The sequence below is a fragment of the Hipposideros armiger genome, unplaced genomic scaffold (genome assembly GCF_001890085.2).
Source record: "Hipposideros armiger isolate ML-2016 unplaced genomic scaffold, ASM189008v1 scaffold_311, whole genome shotgun sequence".
NCBI lineage: Eukaryota > Metazoa > Chordata > Mammalia > Chiroptera > Hipposideridae > Hipposideros > Hipposideros armiger.
In genome coordinates this window covers 882094-886596 of record NW_017731661.1, presented here as the reverse complement: position 1 = coordinate 886596, position 4503 = coordinate 882094, and the positions used below count along the sequence as shown (strand labels likewise).

The 4503-nt window shown below is 38.8% G+C and overlaps 1 protein-coding gene across 2 annotated transcripts in view; it reads right to left on the bottom strand.

Annotated features, from left to right (window-relative positions):
- The window catches only part of TRUB1 (TruB pseudouridine synthase family member 1), a 42101-nt gene that overhangs the window by 34666 nt on the left and 2932 nt on the right, over nucleotides 1–4503 (bottom strand). For both annotated transcript variants that reach the window (XM_019660111.1, XM_019660110.1), the window contains exon 2: nucleotides 3678–3776. In XM_019660111.1, coding sequence (XP_019515656.1) covers nucleotides 3678–3776 — 99 coding nt within the window. The remainder of the gene's footprint in view (nucleotides 1–3677; nucleotides 3777–4503) is intronic.

The window sequence follows — 4503 nt, the reverse complement described above, 5'->3', positions numbered from 1 at the left end:
TGGATGCCTGAGCCTGCTTCAAGATTTTTCCTTTTCCAGAAAAGTAGCATGATCTCAGATGGGTTGGCAATAGCCTAGGGAGCAAAGCATTCTTTAGCCTCAGTAAAGATTTCTGTGCTCTCCTCTTGGCATAGAAGCAGAGAGCCAGGGACTTTAAGAGAAAGTTTAATGCAGACTTGAACAATGATTCCTTGGAGATTAGAGAGCCTTTTCCCAGTTGTCTAGATATCAGAAAGCTTCTCTAATTCTGTTGTGACTCTGGGGTGAGGGACGTGGAGGGAGGGTAGAACTAGGGTTGAAAAATAATGCTTCCATTTGAATTTTCCACAAGTCCAGAACAGAATCAGAGTTAATTTGATTAAAAGAAAACAAAGAAATGAATATTTCTTGCACATTTTATTTCTGGAATGCTAGGGAACAGCAAAATTAATTCTACGCTGCTAAAATGTCTGTATTCTTGGCATCAGAAGCACAAAGCTCTAATTTTCTAAGGTAACCAACTTCTCCTACATTGGACAAGCCTTGTATTTACAGGTTATCTTACTTCATATATGTATCAGTTAGGGTTCTTTTATTGGGAATGACAGAAACTGATTCATACCAGCTTAGGACTTATCAGGATTTTTAAAAAATGATTTATTAGAAATATACTGGAATATTATGCAGAACCTGGGAAGCTCTCTCTCTTTCTAGTTGTCTTTCTCTTTCTCTCCTCCACACTTGCCTTTTATGCTATCCTCTTATATGTTCTTTATTCTTCTCTTTTAATTTTAACAGCTTTTTTGTTTTGTTTTGTTTTTCTACTCAACATTCCACATTCTTAGTTTCAACCATCCTGTTTTGATCCAATTTCAAAAACATTCTGGATGAAGTCAGTCCTGGCCACCTACAGGATGTAGTGCTTCATTCGTTTTATCCCTCACCCACAGCACTTTTCTCATTCAATTTCCTGCTCAATTCTTCTCTATAGCACCTTTCATCTGGCATACCAAATATTTACTCACTTTGTTTAATGTCATATTTTCTCCATCAAAATGTAAGCTCCATGAGGAATTTTTGTATATTTTATCCATCACTATATCTCCAGGGTCTGGAATAGGGTCAGATATAGCATTCAATAAATAGCTGTTGAATAAATGAATGAATAAACATGGCAGCTCCAGCAGAAAGCATGTAGACCGAGGGAAGTTAGTGCCAGTTCCCAGAAAAGTAGGGTGCTGAACACATAAACTAATAGATGTATATTCCAAGTGTAGCTTACCTCATGTGGCCTCAAGTGCTTTTTATCTCCATTTTATATGTATGGAACTGAGGCAAAGAGAGAATAAGATTACCTAAGGCTATACAATAAGAGTTCATCTTTCTAGACCCACTTCCATACTGCCCTCAACTACCCATGTGCTTCCAGGGGTTGCTAATTAGCAAAAATTTAAGGTTTTATTCCAAATCTGCCACTGTCTCCTCCATGGTTACATTCCAGGGGCACTTATCGGATCCTTGCTGTAGGCCTGTGTGCTTGGGAAAGCTATTCTTTACAAATTCTCCAATTGTTGTTCGTCTGTGCAATTTCCAGTAGAAGGTAGAATCATAAAAAATAGTGCTTGATGAGAGCTTATAGACAATATAGTCAAAGCCCTTCATGTTACAACGGAAGCACAGGAAAGGTGTTTTTGATAACCAAGAAGGGAAAATTGGGGATGCTCAAATTTATGTCATGGACTTAAGAAAGGCATATTTTTTAATGTTCAGAGAAAAGATGGGCATGTTTCATTGCATAAAATTTGAGAGAACTGGAAAACTCCCAAAACAATCTTCTGCCTATGCCATTGTGAATGATCTTAATAGAGAAGGAAATTAAGGCAACCCGTGGTGGCTTGCATATGCAGCTCTGCTGTGAACTAATGTATATCTGAATGAAATATACTATAGTTTCTATAGAGGTAGACTTCTGAGAAAATTTACCCTCTAAGATATACATATTTTTAATGTTTTAACTTTGACCATACATTTATTTTATAATTAGGAACAATAGTAGCAATAAAATAAAATTTTAAATAAAGCAAATAATTTTTTAAAGGAAGGGTGGCTAATAAAAGACTAATACTAGAAAGCATCACAAACATGTAGGAAGAAGGCCAGAAAAACCAAAGTTCAAATGATCTGGGAATAAGGGAAAAAATATCCCAATGACATTTAAAGAAAATAAAAAGGAACTTTAAACGAAGATCAAGAAACAGATCAATTTACTGCTTGAGGCCAATAGAATAGCAAATCCCAAGCAAAGTTCCTATGTTGCCTGACTTCTCCATCAAGGAGGATGATTTTTGGATGAAATGGGAGCAGTACATAATTGATAAGAGGAGAACGATGTCCATGTGGGGGTGAAAAGACTGGAAGAGGACATCTCTGTGCTAGTTGAGGTTAGACCTCCTAGTCCAAAAATTATATCTTGTGGTGGAGGGAGAGGGGAGATATGAAAACTTGCAAAAGAGATTGTTTAAGGAAGCCCTTTTGTGGACTATACATAGATATGCTGTGTGATAATGCTTTACATTTTCCTAGAATTTCTATAGTAACTCTCAAGTTAGGCTTGTGCAGAAAATAAAGTGTAGGCTGGATGCCAGAACTTCACTACAAGGCAGCCATTAATAGAAGTAGTATTGTCATCATCCCCATTTACAGACGAGGAGGATGAAAGTAAATGAGGTGAGGCCATTTGACCAAGGGTATATAGATAGCATAGAGTACGTGCATGTGTTGGGGTCCCCAAGACCAACCTCAGACTGGATTTACTAGAAAAACCCCCAGAATTCAGAAAAGCTGTAATACTCATGATTACTGTTTATTACAGCAGAAGGGGACAGATGAAAATCAGCAAAAGGAAAAGGTACACAGGATGAAGGTGCCAGAAGAAACCAGGTCCAAGCTTCCACGTATCCTCTTAGTGGAGTCACAAGGACAGCGCCTCATGTTTCCAGTAATGAAATGTGACAACATGTGTGAGGTGTTGCCAATCAGGGAAGCTCACCCGACCCTTGGTGTCCAGGGTTTTGATTGGGGATCAGTCACGGAGGCACACAGCTCCTACATGGCTGGCCGTAGCTACTCAGTCTCCAGCCCCCAGATGTCAAACTGATACCATGTGGCCCAGGGCGTCATGCATACAAAAACAGATGGTTCACCATAAGTCATCTTNCTCAGGCATCCTCTACCTGCGTGGCAGGACAAAATTCCAGGCTCCAAGAAGGAAACAGGTGTTCAGCATGAACCCAGTGTTCACACGGTGAAGGTACAGCAAACCACCCTTATCGGATAGGGAAGGGTGGGAACACTCCCCAAAACCCAAGTTCCCAGATGCCACCAAGGGCAAGCCTTGTTGCTTGTCAGCAGGGTTTTTAAAGACAGTGAGTGTAGGCCTGCTTTGTTAACTCTTCTCTGCATAGACACAAACCCTTTCTCAAAGTCCTATCCACACATAAAAGTGGCTACTTCTAATAGCCGTGTATATCTCAAACTATTTAAAGGGCTTCTTTAGAAGAAGCACTATAAATCCAGTAGATCTGAACAATATTCCACATGAGACTGAAAATGGCATGGCTTTAGCTTACGTGTTCTCAAACAATATTCTTTCTGAGATTAAGGGACAGTTACATTAAACGTCCATTCACATTTCTTACCCAGAACTCCTCGGGCTGCGCTGTCTAGAGTCCCTCCGTGCCCAATTTTCAAAGTCTGCTTTTTCCTCTTGGTCCATTCTGGGGAAGGCATTCCCGCCTCTATGAGAGTAATTGGGATGAAAAAGGTAATTACCAAGATGAATGAAGTAGGATCTCCATAAATATGGGGGCAGGATGGAGTATTCAAAACAAACAAAAAAAGTATTGTACAAACTTAACACATGAAGATTATGACAACATTATTAGCAACGTTACTAACAAGGTTTAAAAATGTATACACTCCCTAAATTACAAAAAAATAGTATTCCAAAAATTAGTGATCTAGAAACGAGGATTCATTTTCTCAGGGGAAAATAGAAATATTTTTAAACAGTGGGTAAATATCCAGGCTAACTCACCAAAATCTGGTAAACTGCTCGTAGCAGTGGACTGTTAGGGAATGATGGAAAAGTTAGTTTTCACATCGGCAGCTAGTTTTAAAAGTCCTCAATTTCATTTCTTAATCTATTTTGCTTCCTGGTGTTCTTTTCTGGCACCCTCAGGTACCTAAGGTTGGGAGTACATCTCATACAGGGCTACTTCTAAGATACCAATTTCCTAAACTATCTGTATTCATCGTCATCCTCTCCTAATCAAAACTCACTTCCTTAAAGAAGTTAATCTCAACAAAAGGTTATGTGGGAAGTAGGTAGCAGTTAAATTGCCTCTTAACCTCCAAAGCCTTTAGATTCAAAGGAAAAAAAAAAAAAAAAGGATGCCAGCCTGGCCCTATCTCATATTCCTATTGTAAAGATACACTGAAATAATGTTATCTGAAAGTGCTTTG